The following is a 23,573-nucleotide window of genomic DNA, read 5'->3' as shown; positions in this document are numbered from 1 at the left end:
CTCAGCCATTTTGCTTTGTGGTCTTCTCCCTGCCCCTACCACTACTCTCAACCAAACCTTCTTTCTGCTTTCATTCCTTTCTTCCTCCCTTCTTTTTATAATTTCCTCCATTAATTAAGTTTGTTTCAGGACCTCTCTCCACCCCTGATTTCTACATTTGACTGTGAATTTTCTGGCAAGTTAACACAGCATCAAAAACCACACTTGAGAATATAAAAACTTTTGTTTAGAATGTGTAAACAAGGAAAACAACTTACTTTTCCTAACCAAAAATTATATATCACTAAAATATGACCTTTATATCATCAAGATTCAAATTCCTTGCACGCAGAAGAAATGTAAATCTGGAAGGAATTTCAAAAGGCCAACTAGTCTAAACCATTCTCTTGGTATAGCAACTCTAAACAAGTGTGTATAATATGAAAATACAAATGTGAATCTATAGTCACACACTTTTAAATTTACATTTTCATTCCCTTTTAGAATGTTAAACAGAATAACATCAAATCATTTTATGTTCATTTGATCCTTTCTTTTTTATCTGACCTTTAGTAATATCCAGGTAGGACAAAGATGACCTAAATTATGACTTCCCTTTCTGTAACTAAATGACTCTCTATCACTTTGAAAAGCTTGAAACTCTTTATAACACTAGGACAGTAAAACCTCACTAATTCGGAATAATATAGCACACAGGTAGGCCCACGTGACTTACTGCAAAAGTCTTAATCATACAGAACATTTAGGTAAAAATTCAGTTTTGTTACCTTCAAGCAGTATAGATTCTAGATTAAACTAAATGCTAGAATAAATAAAACGTGGTTACCTACATTATATTTCAAAATAGACCAGTATTACAAAAAAAAGTACCATAAACATAAAAGTCCTTTAACATACAAGAATTAACTGCTGGACCCAGAGGTTGAAGGCACGTTGAAGGAATCCTTCATTTCTTGAGCCCTTGGTTTGAAAAGCTAGTGATTTTAGACAGGTTTCCCCTTATAAGTATGACCCTGAAAATTCAGAGGAAGAAATTATTTTGAATTTTTTACTCAAAAAAGATCATAAATACTGCACCTGAAGTATCATAAATTCTGAATTAGTGAGAGGTTTTACTATAATAGGATAAAGAATATGATTCCTCTTCTGCTAAATTATCTAATGTGGGTTTGCCAACTTCAATAAAAGGATGGATGGTCTAAAAAGAAACAAAACAATCACTCCATTCAAAATGAAATATACTTTTAATTCAAAGCCTCCTCATGATGGAAAGACAGTGGAATGGTAAAATACACACAAGGGCCTACACACACAAAAAATATGCATCTTCCAAAGACTACTTACACAAGACACCAGATGTAAAGAACTTTTACTAAACTAGTAAAAATATCTAATTATTAAAACCAAATCTGATTTAACAAAAAAATTATGTTTATATGATTTTGCCAGACTTAACTAAACATTTCAAGTATCATTCCACTTTATATAAATGTATTGATGCCTAATTAGAAGCTTTTGTCTTTGAATTTAGCATTTTGCCCCTCCCTTAAACCAGAGATTAAATATAGACACAAATCCCACAATAGAGACATAGCATCAGGGAAGGAGAGAAAAAAAAAAAAAGGTCTAGTAATTCAATAAAACCATAATGACTAAAAGAGTAGTAGCTATTATTTAGAGGCCAAAATAATACTAGAAAGTTTGTTCAAGTTCATCTAAACAACCTGTATCTATACAAAACAACTTCTCAATTATAGATGGTGAAAATCTTATAAGCAAAAACAGAGATGAGGTTCTTGATCATTATCAGCAGCAGTGGCAGAATTAAAAACATATATATCTGTTTCTGGTATTTGATGTTAGAAAATTCAAGTACAAAACCAATAATTTAGGAATTTATAAAAGTTTACGAAAGAAAAAAGGTACTTAATGTGTAGCCAAAAATTTAGTGCAAATTTAAGAATCAGCAAGTTAAATTCAACAAGATTACTGAATAATGAGCTTGAGAAGAATTAAAAGATTAATGAACAGCAATAAGACTTAATTTTAGATCTGTAGGAAAAAAATAGGTCTGAATAATCTTATAATTGGCCATTTAAGTATGAGCACATCTGTTTTTTCCCTATACATATATGAAATAGCTTCATATTTTTTATATATATATATATATATATATATATCATGTGATACTGAAACTATAATAGCTATAAAGTTTTGGCAGCTATGTATCTAAAATATTTGGTGTATATACATATTATGTATGTGTGTGTATGTATGTATACGTGTGTACACACATAAAGGAGAAAAGATTCAGTATCTAAGAGACTAAACTTAATTTTAATGTTGACTTGAATCTACACTGTTTTGGGTAATCTTATACATATCACAAAAACTATCACAGAACACAGTGTGTACTTAGCTAAATCATTTAAACAAAACAGCAGAGCAGGAGCAGCTGCAGTTTACTAAGCACTGCTCTGTGTTAACAAAATACTGTAAAAATTTAAATGCCACAGTGGATAAGTGCTTGTGGGTACTGGAGCCTCAGGACTTAGACTGGAATCCTGGTTCTACCCTTTGCTAGTTTATGACAACTGGCACTGGATCTCTTGGTCTTAGTTTTCCCGTCTATAAAATAGCAACAATGGTACATAACTTACAATGTTCTTATAAGGATTAAGTGAAATAATACATGAAATGTGTTCATTCAACATTCACTATTGTTGCTTTCTTTAATCAATATAACAATACAATAATATACATAGTTTTTCCATTTTACAGATGAAGAAACTAAGACTTAAGCGGTTAAGGAGTTAGGTAACCAGCCCAAAGTCATAAATGGTAGTGGAAATTTGGAGCTTGAGCATAAATAAGGCTCATACATTTTACCACCACCAAATGGTTAATATCATAAATCTTTTGTAAAAATGAACTACACCTTAAACGAATCTCAAAATTTTGTATCTTTAGGATAATTCTAAAAGAGAAAGCAAAGAATTCAATTCAAAGTATTAAAGTTAGAATTCATGAAGAATTTCTATGAGCAAAAACATATACATACATACATATACACACATATATCTTAATTGAATCTTCATAGCAACACAATCAGATAGGAATCATCATTCTTGTTTTTAAAATAAGAAAACTAAAGCCAAAGAGATTAAATAAATTAATGCACAGTCATGCAGTTCTAGCAAATGACAAATTTAGTATTAAGATTGAGGCCTAATTCCAAAGGCTATAATACTTCCATTATACCACATCATTTCCAAACAGAAAATAGGTGTAAAATACACCAAGATGTTTACCAGCATGCGTTTGGATTTTCACATCAGTCTCTTTAAAATAGATTTCAAGATTATCTCCAGAAGAATTCAAATGTTCCTAACTAGGTGTACGACATTAAAATCTTTTTCTATGTAACGTACTTAACAGCTAAAACAAATGTTAATCCAGATATCTGTTTGAAATATAGTTATGGCCACATTTTGGAATAACTTACTATATTTTATATGGCATTCTACTTATTGATTCAGCCTACATATTCTATTTTGCCTCTCTTCAAAATCTGCCTGTATAGGATGGATTCCATGACCTTCTCTGAATTCTTCCTAGTCAGCCAGAAGCTCTCCAACTTTCCATCTTAGAACTCACTACTGTTAACAATAAATCCACAGTTCTTACCCTCCACACACTCACGCAAGAAAGTTATAGTCTAAAAAATTTTAACTATTCTCATCCTATAATTTGTACCAACAAACTAAATATAAGACAGAACATAGCAATTAATATTATGGACTTCTCAGTGGACAAACTGGAAGACAAACAGGGTAAGAAAAAGAGAAAAATATTTATTTAGACTATTAAAATATGTACAGGTTGAGTATCCCTGATTCAAAATGCTTGAGACAGTAAGTGTTTTGCATTTCATATTTTTTTTATTTTGGAATATCTGCATACCCATGAGACATCTTGGGGATGGGACCCCAAGTCTAAACATAAAGTTCATTTATATTTCAGATACACCTCATGCACATAGCCTGAAGTGATTTTACATAATATAACACTTTTAATAATTTTATGCACGAAACAAAGTTTATATACATTGAACCATCAGAAAGCAAAGGTGTCACTATCTCAATCACCCATGTGGACAATCTGTGGTTGTTTGGCATCACCATCATACTGTATGTGGAAAAGATATATTGCAGCTGAAAGGGGATGGGTGGGCCTTTTTTCGCTTAGGGATGCTAATAAATTGTGTGTGTGCACACATACGTGTGTGTGGTGTATGTGCACCCACACATGCATTTTGACTGCAACCCAACACATGAGGTAGGTGTAAAATTTTCCACTTGGGGTGCCATGTTGGCACTCAAAACGTTTCATATTTTAGAGCATTTCGGATTTCGGATTTTCAAATTAGGGATGTTCAACGTGTAGTCAGAGTAAAAGCAGTGAATGGAGGGATGATTAAATGACAGGACAGTGAATGTAAAGGATTAGTAGGTGGACAGAAATTAGTGAGTAGCAAATTAATACTCTATAAAAAACAGAGTACCATTTGATAAATTATTATTTACATTATAAATTTACTTTTGAAGTAAAGAGATGAAACTGTCTCACTCTACAAAATATAAAATCCAAGAAAAAAAAATGGACCAACACTTTAATACCACAAGGTAGGGCCTTCCAAAGAAGGTACCACAAGTATACAAAGAGCCTTATTATAAATTAACCCTGTGGCAGACAAAACTGAAGTAAGACTAGCTATTGTTGAATAATTTCTATAGCTAATCATTATGTAATACTGGAAAAAGTCTGCTTTAAATTTGTAACCTCCGTCTTCACTTAGCATGTCATTTAAAAACCTGGAAAAAGTAAAGATGCTTGTCCATGAGATACTAACATGGAGCTGAAAAGGTTTTAAATTGTTTCATGAAATGTGAATATTTAACCTCGTCTTGGGAAAACTCCACTTTCATATAATTGTGGGGGGAAAAGACATCAAAAAAATATGTTCTAATAGTGACATTAGTGGAAATCATAAGAGATCAGAAATTCTGGCAACAACTAGAATAATTTCATAATATAACCCAAATATTGTTCCTCAGACTTAAATATTTATGGCATTGTTAGAACACTCAGTAAATAAGGCAATCACAAATTTTACTATGGCTAATTATATTAGATTTAAAACACTCTCCATTTTTATTTCTGCAGAATATATCTAAAGTTGTGTTCTCTTTTTGCTCTTATTAAAAACAGGAGTTTTGTCTGTGTTGTTTACATTTTTGCTCTGAGTAGCAAACTGGAAGATTGAGAAAGGCAAATAAAAATAAAATTGATTATACTATACTGCATGGGAAAGTTAAAAAAATTAACTGTAACAGGTTTGCAGCAAAAAAGATACAAACATTAACTAGATTCATTTGTTTATATGGAATATGTGTATTTAAAACTTCCTATTCTATTTTGCAGGGCTTACCTTAGGCACAGAAAATAGCAACTATAAGTTGTGCTAACCAATGAACAGCCCCTGGTTCAAATGCCAGGCTTCAAGGCAACATTTATATATAAATTAACAAATTCTTTGCATTAATTCTGTCCTGATCTTAGTTGATTCATAATTTGTGGTTTAAAAGAAAATAATCACACTTTTAAGAATATTTTTAATTAACCTAGAACTCTGAGATCTCAAATAATAACACAGAAATAGATTCCTACTCCCTCATAGGCTAGGTTAGAACTCTGAGCATTGCTGAGGACCAGAGCAAGTCCACATGACTCACACTTCGCTTGCACCTATCTTTACTTAACCCACAAATATCAAACATTTGAATATTCATGTAAATTGCACATATAAACTTTGATATTAAAACAGCGGAAAAGTGTAATGGCAATCTTATCACTTTATATACTGAATTTAGTAATTTTGTTAATTCTAAAGCATATAAACAGCACTCAAAAATTTGAAGAAAGGATTATAAAATGCCAGATCACAGTCATCTAAGAGCAGATAATAAAGGATAAAAAATAAAACACAATGATTATTATTTAATCCTCCTTTATGAAGTTTGAAAAGAAATGGAAAAGAAAAAGATATACTGTAAAATATCTTCTTTATTAAAGTTAACAACAAAAAAATGAAATAAGAAGCATGACAGTCACCGACAGTACCATTTTCAGCATGTTCTTTCTCCTCAGGCTATATAATAATGACAGAAGCAAAGTAGAAGAATTAGGTCTGTACATTTTCCCAGAGACAAAATTCAAATGAGTGGAAGAAGTTGGGAAAGTGTCCCACCTAGTTGATAAGGAAGACCAAATACCTTTGTGCTTGTCCCGTTTATGCTTTAGCTGTGCTGGATGGGATCTGAGTCTGGCTAGAGCCTGTTCTCGATGGTTCATAAAAATAGGACCAGCAAATACAAGGGGGCCTGAGGAGAAACATTTTGTATGTGCATAGGAAAACTCACAAAATGAAAACACCATAATGAATAAAAATAACTCCAACTAAAAAGCATAAAAATGTATTCTTAACTGTTTTGGACATTACACTTTTCTCCCACCCCAAGCCCCCAGCCCCAACCATAACCTATTCACCATTGTACATGTATACAGCAAATATAATTTATAAAGTACAAATCCCATCTTTTATACTTATAAAATTATTGGATAGTTACTAATAAATAGTCTCAGATAATATAAAATTATTGGATAGTTACTAATAGTCTCAGAAAATCAAGAAGTTCAATTCAAATAAATCAAATTATCTTACAAATATGTTTAATACCATATATATATTCAAAGTCAGTAAACCATATACTCACTGGGAACAAGTATCTTTCCTATTGAAATACCAAAACCAACTAATTTTTAAATTAATTATTAAATTTTAACAAGGTTTCTAGATTTAATATCTGTATCAATCTTTCTATAAAACCAAGATAAAAATATTATTGACTTTACTACATGTAATGACAGAAGACAACCAGATGATCAAAAACAAAACAAAAACAAAAAATGTCTATCACACACACACACACACACACACACACACGGAAACAAAGATAGCCTCAGCTTTATACTGATGGTGAAGAGAGGCCTCTAACCCAAATAACATTTTAGGAACATTAACCATCTTTTATTAAATCTCTTTTTGAAATACCACTATATACATATACATATATATATATAAAAATACATACGCAGATTATAGTTATTTTCTTTTACATAGTATTTAAGAGAAAAGAATCTACAGCCAAATTTATTTTAATAAAATTTTAAAAATCACTTTTCCCCATTAACATTTAGCTTGAAAAGAAAAAGAAATTAAGTTACACCTTAAAATTTTAGTTTTTTTCTTATAGAACAGAACTACAGTTTTCTTAAGTTTTAGTAACATCAAAAATGCCTTCAAATTTGAGAACACTCTAAATTTGACAGTGAGCAGTAAGTGAAGAGAATTATGACAGTATACAAGCACTGAAAATTTGACAAATGTCAAATTAAATATCAAAGTACCCTTCATTAAACATAAAAAACAAGTAGAACAAGTATATTTCAGTTATGTTTCTGATATATAAAAACATGCTAAATAGCACCAATTCTATGGAAAGCCAAGAGCAATAGATTCTATGACTACTACAGATAGAAATATGCTAATTTAGTATTAATAGAATAATTAAATATTATTTCCCAGTAATGCAGTACCAATTACTTTCAAGCTAAGATTATATAAACTGAGTTCCACTTCTAAAATGTAATAATATTGACATATTTCAAATATGAAGAAAAGTCAATTCCTTAACATGCATTATTTTTTAACTGTTACTAAAGCAGATAATACAAATTACTCTAAAAAATACTTTTCAACCACACAAAAGAATTGTAAATATTTTTGGGGCCACCCATTTTCCTGGGAAGAGTTGTAAATATTATGTTGCATTACCATTTTCTAACTTCTACCAGAGAATTATTTTTCTCCATTAAAATATATTACACCTGTTATATTCATTATTCAGCTTCTCACTAAATTCAACTTTTTTCAAGTCTTGTGAAGTATAAATCTAGAAGGCCCATAAGCAATCATGCCTAAAACTTAAGGCTATCAGGCTCTAAAATACTATTGTATTCCAGGGGCTAAAACAATGTTTCCTCAAATATAGTGTAGTCATTCATTTATTTGCTAAACATTTTCTATCATCTTTTACATAGCAGATACTAGGTGTCAGGGATATAATGACAAAGACACTGGAACTCAATCCACTAAGGAAAACAGAAATAAAAACAAAGAACTACATGTATTATGATAAATGCTATAAAGGAATTCTATATATATTAAATACTAAAAGATAAAAAGCTAGCAATTCAACTCGGGAGAATCAGAGAGGTTTCAAAGAATGAGAAAAAGTTTAACAAGAGAGAAGGAAGGGAAGACAGAGTATTCCAGTCAAAAGGAATAGGATTTATAAAAGCATGAAGATATTAAATAATACTGTATAATCACTAAAAACACACATAGCTAAAATGAATGATGTAAAGGTTATAGAGCAAAAAGAGTAGAAAATGAGTTTGGAGAAGTATACAAAAAAACACATAATTAAAACCTTTTTATGTCATAAAACTTCACTCTAGAAATGATGACAAGTCCTTAAACTGTTTTCAATTACTCAACAAAGACATGTTACAATTCAGGCACCGGGCCAGGGCCCAGAAACCCTTGGTAAACAAGATATAATCTGTTCGGATATCAGACTGAGGTGGGGGGTGGGGGAGGGCATGGGTGTATGCCTACACAATGAGTGCATTGCGCACCGTTTGGGGAATGGTAACGCTTGAAGGTACTGACTGGGGGGGGGGGGGGAGGGAGGGATATATACCTACATGATGGGTGCAATGCGCACTATCTGGGGAACAGACATGCCTGGAGCTCTGACTTGGGGGGAAAGGCGGTACATGGGCAACGTATGTAACCTGCAATTCTGTATCCCCCATAACAATAAGATGAAATAAAAAAAAAAAAAAGATATCTTTGCTTCAAGAAGCTCACAATCTAATGGGGGGGGAGAGTTTACACACAACTAAACAACAAACTGTGACAGTGTGCTATGACAAAAGAAAAGGACACTGAAGGAGCAGCTAACAAAAGGTGAAGATGGGAAAGCAGGGAGTTTAGAGGTACAAGAAGAGAAATATATAACACAAGGCCTGATAAAGGAGATATCCAGTACTCTAAAGATTCAAAGATAGGGAAAAATGAAGGGACAGGGAATAGGAATGAGAATGGAGATGATAAAAATGAATAATTCATCCTAAGGACTTGAATACTCTTTTGGTTTTAAACAGGTAAATGCTGTTGCTGATAACATTCTGGATGGAAGGTGGATAATAGCTTAGAAGAGGATAAGACTAGGGATAAGGCCAATTAAAAGGCTTTTTGCTATAATTCAGGGAAAGAAGAGAGGTAGCCTGGTTCAAGGAAAATGCAGTGGGATTCTGTAAAGTAGACATAATCAAAAGCTATTTAAAGTTCTGAATAAACAGAACTTGTTGGGTTATTTCTCTCATTGGGAGGGGAGTGAATAAAACAGGGGTGTGAAATGACCAGATTTAGATATTTAAAAGCTCTGTCCATTCATGTGTAGGCAATTATTCAGAGCCCATCAGGGCAGGTAGGCAGAATGCATGGAACAAGTGGCAGTATTAAATAGTATGAGTCTTTCAGAAAGCTATGGGTGATGTATTTCAAGACCTTAAAATTTTTTGTCCATTGACCTAATAACTGCACCTCTAGAAATCTATTCTAAAGAAAACTTGACAATGTTTTTGTGCTATTTAAATTAACAATGAGTTGTGCTATCTAAATTAACAGTGAGATAACATTGTTCACCAATGTTTTTCAAGAATTAAAAATAATACAGGTGATGCTAGAAGAAAACGCCACTCTTATATATTAGTCTTGAGAATATAAATTCCTGTAACATTTTAAAAACTATGGGAATTATATATTAAATTTGAAAACATACACACTCTCTAACCCATACATTGTATTTCTAGGGAGCTCTACTATATAAACAAAAGAAAGTGCCACTAATGCATAGGAATTTAAGTTTAAGAATATTTATTACAGTAAAATCCAAAAAAACCTGAAAATAAGCTGAATGCTCATCAACAAAATAATGGTTGCATAAATTGTGGTATAGTCATATTATAAAATAATAGGTAGCTACTAAATAGAATGTGGTAGATCCATATTTACTTAGTATGTGTTCATTTTGTTTTGTAAAATGAGAAAAAGATGCTGCAAATGTATACATAATACCACTTGTGTAAATAAACATATGCCTATTCTTTCAAATATGTGTAGACATCTGCACATGAATAGAGTGAGATATGAAAGTATACCTATGAGACTATTAACCTCATATGTTTAGTGGGAGCAAATGGGAAGGTAGAGAAAAAACACTATCAAAATAAAAGTATATATAACAATAAGCAAATATATAAAACAAAATTCATAACTAGAAATGAGGAAAACTTGATTAGAAGATGACAATGAAATAAACAGAAACAATAACTGAACTAAAGAATAGGTTTGTGCAAAATCTTGACCTAAGTTCCTATATTACTTTAATATAGTGTTTGCAATAAAGTACAAAAATATTTTTATTATATAATACTAAGGGGGAAAAAACAGGATCACAATATGTATCACAGTATGAAAATATATAAAATAACAAAGCAAAAAAATGCATAAAAAATTGTAAGAATTTACACCAAAATTCTATTAGTGGTTACCTTTCCATGAAGACTTATACTGACATTTTTTCTTACTTATATATTCTAAATGCTTCACATAATATTTTAATTTAAAAAGAGATTGTTATGTGGCATTGGAGTATTAGCAATACAAGAAAACATAATGGTTTTAGAGGCTTAAAAATTAATAGCAAGCCAGGCACGGTGGCTTATGCCTATAATCCTAGCACTCTGGGAGGCTGAGGTGCAAGGACTGCTTGAGCTCAGAAGTTTGAGAACAGCCTGAGCAAGAATGAGACCCTGTCTCTACTAAAAATAGAAAAATTAGCCACGCGTTGTGGTGCTTGCCTGTAGTCCCAGCTACTCAGGAGGCTGAGGCAGGAGGATCACTTAAGCCCAGGAGTTTAATGCTGCAGTGAGGTACCACAATACAATTGCACTCTACCCAGGGCAACAGAGTGAGATTCTGTCTTATTTATTTATTTATTAAAATAAAATAAAATAAAATAAAATAACTAATAGCAAACATCAACTCAAGCACTTTGGAACTAGAGACAATAAATTTTTTTTTTTATATATTCTAATTTGTAACTATGGGAGACTGATTTTTTCCTATCAAAATGGAATCTGTTTTATTCTAGAAAAGCTGTTGGGGATTTTTCTTAATAATATTCAAAGTTGTACGATTAGCGCCCCAATGTTGTAAGAAAAGCAATTAAGTCAAGATCAGAAGTGAAAAAGAATCAAGCTGGAAGAGAAGCCTATTAAATAGTCCACCACTACCACCATAATCATCATGGGCTATTTACCTAAGGTGTAGTACATGCTAGGCACTTTCAGGCATGTTACTTAACCCTCATTAACATACCTATTTAGGTAGGTACAGTTGTCACTCCCAGTTAAGAAGCCAGGATTTAATCCAAAGTCTAACTTTACAACCCAAGCTCTTAACTACCATGCTCTATACCTAGGCTAATCCTATAACCTATTATCCAAATGAGATAGATTCTACTGAGTAAAAATAGGCACTACTAAGAAATATGCCTGGACAGTAAGCAAGAGATACGTCTGGACAGTAGGTATAATATAGGACTGTCCCAGGCAAGCCAGGACATGTGCATCCAGAGCTCACAATTATGAAAATTTAACACTTATGGGAAAACAAAGAAGGAAAAGTAGCCAACACTACTGGAGTTCAATTTTCCTTACAAGAGAGTGCCGAAAAGGGCTATAGAGATAAGATCATTGATATAATGACACATTAGTTCTTCTGATGACTTAGAGGGCTCTAGTTAAGAATTCCACAGAAGCCTACATGATGGGTGCAACGTGCACTATCTGGGGAACAGACACGCCTGGAGCTCTGACTTGGGGAGAAAGGTGGTATATGGGCAACGTATGTAACCTGCAATTCTGTATCCCCCATAACAATAAGATGAAATTAAAAAAAAAAAAAAAAAAGAATATCCTGGATTCCGATAAAATTAAAGAAATTGCTTCCTCAAAAAAAAAAAAAAAAGAATTCCACAGAAGAAACACTACACTTATACAGTTAATACAACTCTTAGAGACTTAATAAATCAATCAACTCAGTGTAATCTAAAAAAGTGAAAATTATCACAAACCATTGAACTAAAATCTATAAATGAATACTATTAATATCTAAAAATATAAATTTAAGAAAAATGTTATCTGAAAGATTAATAGCACAAAAGTTTGAATTATAGACAAAGTTCCAAATTTATCGAAAAGCAGTAATAACATTGCTTTTTGGAGTTTCAACAGCACATTCCATTACAGGAGATCATAAACATCAGCTAAAATACAATAGGCCTGAGGCTGACTAAACAAGGCTTTAGTACCAGATTTAGGTCCAATATTTTGAGCAACTTTAAAAAAATTAACTCAGACAAGTAAAATAATTTAACATAATCTAATTCTGAAAATGTGAAACATTAACACAGATAAAAGCCAATTACTGTAATTGAGCATAATTACTAACATTACCAAACTGTTAGTTTCTAAAACATACCAAGCAGAGGCCAAAAAAATAAAATACAGGTATATATGGCAGCTAGAACACTAAAAATTTATTTAATCTTTCTGTTCCTCGTGGAAAAGCAAGACTAATAATCTTCTCTAGCACAGAGCCCTAGAACACTGTGCAGTGAGTCAAATGTGTTTCCAGGACCCTTGACCTGGAAAATTCTGATTAATTAGACCCAGGTGATTCTGATGCAGAAGGTTAATGGAATAAACTGTGAACACCACTGACCTACGATAGTGGTTCTCATACTCTGACATCATCAGAATCTCCTGGAAGGCTTGTGAAAGCACAATTTACTGGGCTCTACTCTCCAAGTTTCTGATTCAGTAAGGTCTCGGGTGAGGCCTAAGAACTGGTACTTCAAACAAGTATCCAAGTGATGCTGGTCCCTTTGAGATTCCTTTGAGAACAACTGCCCTAAAATAATGAAAAGCATAGCACTTGAAAGGGATTCTTCCATCCAAATAAAACATGTTTTAAAAACTCAAAGGTAAAGTATAAATGTCTTAAAACTAACTGATATCTTTCATAAAACAATGGCTTAAGTTTTAAATCCTAACTCATTCTTTTAAAGTAACATGCTTATTAGAGAACATTTAGAAAATTGTAAAGAAGAAAATAAAAATCACCTATAAACTCATTTCTCAGGAAAAAACACTTAATATTTTGGTATTTATCTTTCTAGATTTTTCCCTTGCAAGTGTGGGTATATCTGTGTACACTCAATTTTGTTTTCTTGGGCTGGGCGGGGTGGCTCACTCCTGTACTCCTAGCACTTCGGGAGGCTGAAGTGGGAGAATCACTTGGTTCAAGGCCAGCTTGAGCAACACAGTGAAACCCCATCTCTACAAGAAATACAAAAATTAGCTGGCCGTGGTGGCATACACCCATAGCCCCAGCTACTCAGAGGCTGAGGCAGGAGGATCGCTTGAGCGTCCAGGAGTTTGAGATTGCAGTGAGCTATGATGACACCACTGCACTATAGCCCCAGGAAAAGAGCAAGAGCCTGTGTCAAAAAAAAGTAATTTTGATTTCTTAAACAAATTTGTTTTCTTTTAAAGTGCTTTAATGGAATGCTGAGAAGGAATATAAAGATAAGATCATAAAAGTGTCACATCAGGATACTGTCATTTTAATTACTTAATACAACACATGGATTTCCAAAGTCACTGAATATGACTGTGAAGTTTGAATTTTTAAAAATGGATCCATAGTTAGAATTCTTCTTTAAAAGCAAAAGTATTTCTGTAAAATAAACAAAATGTACAAACAGGAATCACTTTGCACAATGCTGCATTAACTGAGACACAGGTATATGGGAACTGTGTTCTCCCTGTGCATGATTTTTCAGTAACTATGGTAACTGAGCAAAGGTAGGACATGGTTCCAATAAGCATGAATTTCAGTTAATTTCAGTATCATGCAAAGTAAGGACTGCCATAATTGAGGTCCACAGTGAAAATCCCAATTCATCAAGAAAAGATATTTACTACATTTTCTGTTTAACAAACATGAAAGTGGGTGATACGTGCAAGAGAGTTCAACCAAAACATAAGGATAAGACAAAATTTTTGTGCATCAATAATCTGAATAAAGTGTTTCTATTGAAGTGTTTCGGTATATTTAAGACTGCAGATGAAACCCATTTATCACAAAATATACACTGACTGCCCAGAACCTAAGTCAGTGTTTGTAAAATCGAAACAATAATATAATTTCTTTAAATATTTAACTAGTAGAAGAGTTTTTTAACTGTTATATGGTTAGAGTTTACAATTTACATGTTAAAGTTCTATGACAAATTTTAAAATAAACAGGAAAAAAATATTCTGTAATCACCAAGTTATGTCAAATCACCATGCATAATTCAATATTCCTTTATTTCCAATATGCAGAAATACACTACACCTAAAGAATAGCTTCTTTTACAGGAAGAAAAAAAAGTAACAATATATACAGCATTAGGTAAGTACTTAAATGTCAAGAAAAGGATTTGCTATACTTTGGTTGAAACATAAGAAATTGCTGCATTTTGTAGGTCAATTCATATAACTCAACCTAGTATTTCCAAAGAAACAAAAACAGGGAGTAAAGAGATACACTGATAACTAATCTTTAACAAATCGTTATCAACATAAAAGGAATTATCACTTAATTACCATGTAAGAAAGACCCAATACTTAAATTCTACCTCGTTTTCTAAGCAAAATTTAACATCCAATTTTCCCACATATTTATATAAAGTAAATAAGAGTATATACACATTATTCTCATTAAAATACCCTTTAAAGGAAATGATTTACATAAGCAAAACCAAACTTAATAGCAAATATTAACTACATCAATCAATACCAGATGCTATAAACAGCAATCTTCATTTTCCAGGCATATGTTTTACAACTTGTTTAATAAGAATTTATCATGGGTACTATATATTCTATTATTTATTCCATTTTATATTAACAAAAAGAATAGCTACAAAAATGTATAATGATGGTTAAATGGGTAATAGGTTTATCACATATCAAATATGCCATTTCTAATAAGTATTTAAAATATGCAATATCAATAAATATTTCCAATCAAGATTTTGCCTAGCAGAGGAATAAAATCACAGACCTCTGTAACATTTGTCTTAATCCTATAAAGAAAAGATTCTACTGGACAACAATAGTTTTAGTAATACTCATCTTTATCTCTGCTTGTTAGATCTACATTAAAATACAAATTAAAACCATTGTTCAATGCATGTTTAAGCCAAGAAATGGTCATAAACAATGAAGAAAAGATAAACAAACCTATCTTTGCAAATAAAACCTGCAAACTTTCCACCTTCCTCCTTTTGCACATAACTAGAATATACTTTTTACAACAAAAGGTACATAAAAGCATAAATATGCACCGGATTGGAGGGAAGCATAGTGGGACTTTGCCCAAATGATAATGACTGTGAATGACTAAGGAAAAAGATGAAAACACTAGATTAAACTGAATTTTTTCCATGTTCAAACAGACGAGTACAAAGTCTGGGTGAACGACAAGTTCTCAGTATTTGTATTTTTTCAAAAGTTGCCATTGTTAATAGTCATTGATATTTGGCAGCTGGCACAATTCTTAATATGGTTGACTTGTGCTATAAATACCTTACTGTATTAAACGTTTATTATTAGCACAATTATAAATATACTGAATATTTTCACTTATTTTCATGAGTTACCAGAATGTTACTAATTTCAATTTTAGTGATTTCTTACCAAATCAGCTTATTGTGTAAACTTTTCAGTGATCGCAGTATACAATAAGAAAATTGAATTTCATATGCTTTTTCTCTGTAGCTACATCTTACCTCTTCCTTCCTCTAATCTGTGCCTTCTGATTACACGCTGCCGTTTTTCTTCTTGTCGTAACTGAAGGTGTTCTTCAATGTTAACCCCAGGTACTGGGACAGCTAGATGACGGACCCCACCCCACCCAAAAAAATGTATGTTACATAATAGCTATGACAGAACTATACAAAATTCAACAAAGTAAAAACTAGCAAAAACGTTGTTTGAAACACATTATTTTTACTGCAAGAATCTTACCAAAAATGTGCTTCAGAGGATAACTTGTTAAATATAATAAAAAAAAAGAATTCTTAGTAAAACAGGGAAAAAGAAATCTCATCCCTTTAATAATGTCATATTGTCAGTTACATAAGAGCACTATTGCATATATTAACTATTATCTTAACTTTTTAACATGTATCTAACAAGAAATTGTTTAAACTATCAAAATTGCTGAGTTGAGGACAACACATTCAGTATAATCAATCAATTTACCTAAAAGAAGATCTAAAGGTATCATTTCTTTCACTGCATCAAGAATGCCTCTTTGTCTGGCCTCCTGACCATCCAACTCTCTTGCACAAGCCTTGCAACATCCACACACAGCACAGCCAGATTCTCCAGAACCACAGCCACAGATCCTTTAAAAAAAAAAAAAAAAGACAGCTGAAATCTTTCTAATCTTTCTTTAAAATGCTTTTGTATAACTTCTTTTCCACATTTTTGAGATTAAATTAAATGTATCAGCAATGAAATCACTTCTTCAAATCAGGAAGTCCATTGTAAAGAAAAGGTATGAATAGACGAATAATTAAAAACAAGAGTTTATTAAGTTCCCAATAGGCATAACTGGTATATTACTACAGAAAATACAAACAAATTCTGCTATCGTCAAATCTACTGTTTTAAAAAGTCTTTTAAAAGTTTTTGCAGTTAGTGACACACCAGCCCCTTTAGTATTAAGTGGCCTGAATGGGTTGGAAAGCTAAAAAGAAACAAGCAGACAACATTGCTATCTAGCAGATAAGTGAAGGCAGGTGTTGGCAGCAAGTGAAGTGAGCCCAGCCTGCCAGCTTCATACATTAAGTCTCCTACTCTCGCACGCTTCTGTGTATGCCATAATCTCCCATTTTCTCCTTTCACTGTGCACAATTATTTGTTATTTTTCCTTCTTTGTCCCTTTCGTATCAATTATACACTACATGGTATTTGTTGACAAGAACACTCCCAGAAATTGGCTAGTGGGTCAGTGAGCAACTAATTTTTTAATTACATATTTTGTATAAGTCATAGCTTTAATGTTATTCACTGGATCAGTCCTTAAAAATTTGTGACAGCCTCAATGAGGCCCTTGTACCTCCAGATCTGTGAAATGTCTGGCTTTTAAAAGCAAGCATTACAAATAATTTGGAGCATCACTAACTACAGAGTAAAAACTAATACAATAATATGTACAACAGAATTGTCTGTGGATACTATTTGTAAAATAGTGTTTATGGCATCAATTCTTTTCAAACTTTTCCAAAACACTGAAGAGGTGAGAACATTTCCTAATTCATTTTATGAGGTTAGGATTACCCTGATACCAATGCCAGACAAAGGCACTACAAAAAACAAAACCAAAGAAAACCCCAAAACCTACAGATCAATATTCCTTATGGACATGGATGCAAAAATACTTAACAAAATATTAACAAACTGAATTTGGCGGCATGTTTAAAGAATTATACAGCATGACAAAGTGGGATTTATTCCTGGAGTGCAACATATGAAAATCAATCCATGTAATATACTACATTAACAGAGTGAAGGGAAAAACCACATGATCATCTCAACTGATGAAGAAAAAGCATTTGACAAAATTCAATACCCTTTCATGAAAAAAAAAAAAAAGAAAACTCAACAAACTAGGAATAGAAGGAAACTACCGCAACATAATAAAAACCATATATGAAAAACTCACATATATGAACATTGTACTCAATGTAAGTTAGAGACTGAAAGCATTCCTCCAAGATCAGGAATAAGACAAGGATGCCCCTCTGACCACTCCTTTTCAACATAGCACTTGAAGTTCTAGCCAGAGCAATTAGATAAGAATAAAGAAATACAAGTTATGCAAACCTGAAAGGAAGAAGTAAAGTTATCTCTGTTCACAATTTACTATCTGATATGGAGAAAACCCTAATGATGCTATACAAAAAAATTGGTAGAATAAATTAATCCAGCAAAGTAGCAGGTTACGAAGTCAACACATAAAAATCAGTTGCACTTCTAAACACAATGAACAATCTGAAAAGAAAATTATAAAAACAATTCCATAGCATCAAAAAGAACAAAATACTTAGTAATTAACTTATTAACCAACGAGGTTAAAGATTTTTACAATGAAAACTACAAAACACTGCTGAAAGAAATTAAAGATGATGTAAACAAAAACACATTCCATGTTTATGACTGGAAGACAATATTGCTAAGATGTCAATACTACCCAAAGCAATCTACAGAATACAATCCCTATTAAAAATCACAATGATGTTTTTTGCAGAAATACAAAAAATCTATCCTAAAATTAATATGAAATCTCTAGGGATCCTGAATAGCCAAGCAATCTTAAAAAAGAATGACAAAGTAACTCATACTTCCTGACTTCAAAACTTACTGCAAGCTGCAGTAATCAAAAGAGTGTGGTACTGGCACAAAGACAGTCATACAGACCAATGGAATAGAATAGACAGCCCAGAAGGAAAACTTCACATATGTGGTCATATGATTTTTGACAAAGGAGCCAAGATGATTCAATAGGGAAAAGCAGTCTTTTCAACAAATGGTGCTGAAAAAACTGGATATCACAAAAGAATGAAGTTGGACCCTTACCTAACACCATACCCAAAAATTAACTCAAAATGGACCAAAGACCTAAATGTAAGACCAAAAACTATTAAAAAAAAAAAAAAAAAAAAACTCTTAGAAGAAAACATACAGCAAACACTTCATAACATTAGATTGGGCAACAATGTCATGGATATAACACCAAAGGCACAGGCAACAAAAGAAAAAACAGACAAATTGGACTTCATGAAAGTTTTAAAAATTTATGCATCAAAAGGCAATGCCAACAGAGTAAAAAGGCAACCCATAAACATGATTTTTATTTGCAAATCGTGTATCTGATAGGAGTTAATATCCAGATTGTATAAAAAACTCCTAAAACTCAACAACAAAAAAACAAGCTGATTCAAAAATGAGCAAAGGACTAGAATAGAATATTTCTCAAAAGAATATCTACAAATAGCCTAGCAGCACATGTAAAGATGTTCAACATCACTAATCATTAGTGAAATTCAAAGCAAAACCATAAAGAGATACTACCTCAGACTCATTAGGATGTAGAGAAATTGGAACACTTGTGCACTCTTGCTGGGAATGTAAAATGGTACAGCCATCGTGGAAAATAGCATGGCAGTACCACAAAAGATTAAAAATAGAACTACCATATGATCCAACAATTCCACTTCTGGGTATATACCCCAAAGAACTGTAAGCAGGGTCTCAAAGAGCTATCTGTACACCCATGTTCCCAGCAGTATTATTCACAATAGCTAAAATGTGGAAGCAACCCAAATGTATATCAACAGATGAATGGATAAGCACAACATGGTATATACATACAATGGAATATTAGTCTGTCTTAAAACGGAAGAAAACTCTGACATATGCTACAATGTGGACAAACCCTGAAGACATTATGCTAAGTGAAATAATCTAGCCACAAAAAGACAAATACTGGATGATTCTATTTATATGAAGTACTTAGAGTAATCAGAATCAGAGAGAGAAAGAAAGTAGAAAATAGAATGGTGGTTGCCAGAAGCAAGGGAGAGGAAAGAATGGGGAGTAGCCATCCTCACTCTGGGCTTTTATTCACAAAATTTCCTCTACTCCCCCAAAGCAGCCAATTAGCAGAAATCTGATCTTAAAAAGGACATCCCATTATGTTATATTGGCCATAACTGGCAATATAAAAAATGGAATCAAAAAGTCTCCCAACATTCTAAGGGAAAACTACATTCTTATTCTGTTGAACTCACATATTAACTTTAAATTGACAATAATATAGAACCTTGGGGAAAAAATGTGGTCCATTAAGAGGACACATACATATAACAAGGATAAATATAACATGTATGATGCAACTTTAGAAGCGGAGTACTGAAAATTCCTAAAATTGCAAACAGCAAATTTATTTATTTTTTTTTTTTTGAGACAGAGTCTCACTTTGTTGCCCAGGCTAGAGTGAGTGCCGTGGCATCAGCTCACAGCAACCTCAAACTCCTGAGCTCAAGGGATCCTCCTGTCTCAGCCTCCCGAGTAGCTGGGACTACAGGCATGTGCCACCATGCCCGGCTAATTTTTTCTATATATATTTTTAGCTGTCTATATAATTTCTTTCTATTTTTAGTAGAGATGGGGTCTCGCTCTTGCTCAGGCTGGTCTCGAACTCCTGAGCTCAAAGGATCCGCCCACCTCGGCCTCCCAGAGTGCTAGGATTACAGGCGTGAGCCACCGCGCCCGGCCGCAAACAGCAAATTTAAAAGAAAATGATATATCCCTAATCGAGTACTCTATATGATATTTGATAATTCTATTTAAAAAAGCAGAACATGTTTGTTCAACAAAAATTTGGTATTAACTAGGCTTAGAAAAAGAGTAAAGGCACAACCCAAGCCTAAAAGAATTTATGATCTGTTTTAAAAAATGGTTTATATGAATCAAATTAAAGAAAGGTGACCTTAAGAATGACACTAAATTAGAAATTATTATAATAGAAAACAATTATAAGTATTATTAAGTATAATGGTTTCTCGGCCTTTTGGCTAAGATCAAGGGAGGAATTATAAGTATATACCAATAATGCCTTTAAGAAACAAAATAATAGAATATACTCTAGAAAATTTTTGAAAAAAAATGTGTTCTGCACAAGGAATAATTTTCTTACCCTCCAGGGACTCTGTCTGGACGCCCACTACTGACACAGCTGGCTCCATAACCTGTGCAGTCTCCACACACAGTGCAAACCATGCACTGCTCCAGCTTCCATTTATGCATGCCTGGAGGGCACATCATGGACTTCTCATCTTTTTCATCTAACTCTTCTTCCAGGTCTTCATCCATTGCTGTTGCCATATTTTCAACTCCAAACCCTGTTTGACAGATCAATTTATAATTTTTATGTAGATTATTCCCATGTTTAAAAAATGGATGATAATATTTTCCAATTAAAAAAATACAGGACACTATGGCAGCACAATTCACAATCGCAAAGATGTGGAATCAACCCAAGTGCCCATCCATTCATGAGTGGATTAATAAAATGTGGTATACGTATACCATGGAGTACTACTCAGCCCTAAAAAAGGATGAATTACTGCCATTTGCAATCATTTGGATGGAACTGGAGACCATTCTACTAAGTGAAGTATCTCTTAAGATTGGAAAAACAAACAACACATGTATTCATTACTAAATTGAAACAAACCGATAAGTACTTGGGGAAGTAAAACTCAGTGGAAATCAAGCAGCAGAAAGGTGGGAGGAGGGAAGGTGCAAAAACCTAAAGGGTACACTGAACACTATTTGGGTGATGGACACACCTACAGCCACGACTGAAGCATTAGAAAAGAGATCCATGTAACCAAATATATTTGTATCCTCTTAATATTTTAAAATTTAAAAAAATACAAGATACCATGCTAAGCCAAGTGATTATATAAAGAAATGCTCAAATATAAGATTAACAAAAATAAATTTTAATTTAGGGACCACTAACAAATGCTCTCCCCATTTCATTTCTGCAAAAGGCGGTAGGGTAGGCTATTGTCAAACATAATCTCTTAGCTACTACTTTCTGTCAATAATACTTTCAAACATTTTCCAATTTTAGTTCCTCTTTTCCATCCTTACTACCAACACTTTCATTCAATAGACCAAGTAAAGTCTCCTAACCATGCTCTAAGCCAAGAATCCAAGAATCCCCTCCACTCTAGAACACCTTCCCACAGTCAGCAATCAGCTTCCTAAAACACATATTTGATCCTGTGACTCTACAATTTACAAACCTCCAACACCTTTCCAAGGTCTTTAGAAGAACAAAACTCCTCAGCAAGAGACATTTGCCACAATATGGCTCCTAATTTTCTCCAATCTCCTATCTTTTCCCTCTGTTTTCCAAACATCCTGTGTCTTTTCACATGTTCAGGGCCTTTGCTCATGCCTGCTTCCTCTGCCTCTCCCTTCTTCATATACAAGATGTCTCTCCCTATCTCATTTACCAGACAAACTCCTTTTCAGCCTTCAAAAATTCAGCTCAGAAGTCATTTCCTATGAGAGTACTTAACTACCTTTTCCAGGAAGTCGGTCACTATCTCTTCAAAGCCTGTTTATATTTCAATTGCAACTTTTTAAATCAAGTTATAATTCATTCATTTTTTTATTGAACATCTATATTCCAAGGAGATTCCTTTATGGCAAAGAATCAACAAACCTTTTGTAAAGGGCCAAACTGTAAAATAATGGTTCTATGGGCCATAAGTCTTTGTCACATTTTTTATAACCCTTGTAAATGTAAAATCCATTTTCAGCTTGGACGGCTAACACAAAAATGATATTAGGTAATAATTTGCAGACCTCTGCTCTAGGTACTAAGGATTATGATAGTGAGCTATTATAAAGCTTATAATCTAGTAAGAAAGACAAGCGTTAATCCAATAACCATATAAAAATTTTAAGAATAACAACTGTGATAAGGTTTTGAAGGAACCCACACAATACTACAAGAGCATATATGGGAGGTCAAATCTGAGGGAATCTAGCAATTATTTTTTATGTTTGACTTTCCTACTAGATTTAGATCCTCAAAGGCCAGGTTAATTCCTGAGATCTGGATGAGTCTGCTGTCAAGAAGACTAAAAAGAGATAAACTTGTTTTTGTTAATTTATGCAGAGCTTAATCCTCAAAATCATTGATACTTTAAGCACAGTTCATGCTTAGTTCTAATAATATGTATATATTGTCTTACTCTCCAGCCCATACATAATTAAAAACAGAAAACCAGAAATTGGAGCAAAGGGTATCGACATACTAATAGTAGCTAGAAGCAAAAATTGAGAGCAAGAAGAAAATAGACACTTGCTTAAAAAAACAAACAAACAAAAAAACAACAAAAAACCCAAGACCACAACAAGTAGCAGCGCGCAATCAAAGAATAAACCCCTCTTCCTTTAAATATAGCCTGAGGGTTGGGGCAAAGGATACTGTGAAGAAGGTGCCTCCATAATTTAGCCTTTTCATGCCAAAGAGCGAGATACTCATGAGGATCACTCTTAGTTGTTAAGAACAGATTAACTTACAGGTGCTATATGCTATTAAATAG

At 32.9% G+C, this 23,573-nt stretch overlaps 1 protein-coding gene across 1 annotated transcript in view; it reads right to left on the bottom strand.

Moving 5' to 3' along the window:
- MYCBP2 (MYC binding protein 2) overlaps positions 1–23,573 on the bottom strand; it is a 251,274-nt gene that overhangs the window by 162,148 nt on the left and 65,553 nt on the right. Inside the window, exons 15-18 of the mRNA XM_069467662.1 lie at positions 21,140–21,344; positions 16,636–16,781; positions 16,161–16,262; positions 6,336–6,443 (exon numbers count right to left, since the gene is read on the bottom strand). Of these exons, the coding sequence (XP_069323763.1) occupies positions 6,336–6,443; positions 16,161–16,262; positions 16,636–16,781; positions 21,140–21,344 (561 nt within the window). The remainder of the gene's footprint in view (positions 1–6,335; positions 6,444–16,160; positions 16,263–16,635; positions 16,782–21,139; positions 21,345–23,573) is intronic.

The sequence above is a fragment of the Eulemur rufifrons genome, chromosome 4 (genome assembly GCF_041146395.1).
Source record: "Eulemur rufifrons isolate Redbay chromosome 4, OSU_ERuf_1, whole genome shotgun sequence".
NCBI lineage: Eukaryota > Metazoa > Chordata > Mammalia > Primates > Lemuridae > Eulemur > Eulemur rufifrons.
This window is presented reverse-complemented; position numbering and strand designations above follow the sequence as displayed.